At 36.9% G+C, this 899-nt stretch overlaps 1 protein-coding gene across 1 annotated transcript; it reads left to right on the forward strand.

The window, feature by feature from the left end:
- Positions 1–178: 178 nt before the first annotated feature.
- Positions 179–505, forward strand: C922_05726 (hypothetical protein; the record flags this gene model as incomplete). Its single annotated transcript, XM_008821297.1, has 1 exon — positions 179–505. One exon carries the CDS (start codon positions 179–181, stop codon positions 503–505), a length of 327 nt encoding a protein of 108 aa, XP_008819519.1.
- Positions 506–899: the final 394 nt, after the last annotated feature.

Raw genomic sequence — 899 nt, forward strand, 5'->3', positions numbered from 1 at the left:
AGAAGAATTCCCCCAAAATTCATACGACTCACCTCAGTTAAATGAAGAATACTAGATCGTTCTCAACAACTTTAAGGAACAAGATATAAATGAAATAATCGATTCGGTGTATGATAATTTATTCGGGAAGGCGATACTTGAGGGAGGGATAAGTTTGCAAAAAAATGCCAAAAGGGCGATGCACACCTTGAACGACCATTTATCCTATTATTTGGGAAAATTAAAAAGTGTGTATAGCGTGGATGGAAACATTGAGGTGGAACACGTGCAGAGGAGCAATCATACTATTCACACAACCCTGAGGATCATGGAAGAGTATCACAATAGGCTGTTTTTCTACTACGCCATAAAGGATAATTTGCCCGAGTATGATCCTGACTCATTTATAAATGTGCATAGGAAAGCGTTTACATTATTCATAAAGGAGCTAGTTACTATGGAGGAGCTTAAGTTAAATAGATGTGTACTCGAGTCAGGGATACTCATGGTGAGAGCCCACAGATAACCGTTGCGAGAGACCCGCTGGGCGGCAGATACAGAGGTATATGCATATATATGTTGCTAAGAGGAAGAAGCATATATATTCTTGTACCTATATGCTTATATATACAATTATCTGATAAAATCTTCTTTATTGGAAACAGGAGCCAAGTGGATTATACAGCACCGTTTCAGCAATGATCGGTGCCAAAGTGGCATGGTGACTGTATTTTTTGCCATGGAAAAGTATTTAAATATTGGAAGACAAATATATGTGCTGTTTGTATTTTGAAGCAGGCATTGGATTAAATTTATATGTAAATTTTGTCAATTTCCGTTTCTTTAAATCCTGATATGAGACTCATCAACGGATGTTCTAAACTCTGTTAAGGGTTTTTCGTCTTTTTCTAAGCATTTAT

The sequence above is a fragment of the Plasmodium inui genome (genome assembly GCF_000524495.1).
Source record: "Plasmodium inui San Antonio 1 unplaced genomic scaffold supercont1.153, whole genome shotgun sequence".
Classification (NCBI taxonomy): domain Eukaryota; phylum Apicomplexa; class Aconoidasida; order Haemosporida; family Plasmodiidae; genus Plasmodium; species Plasmodium inui.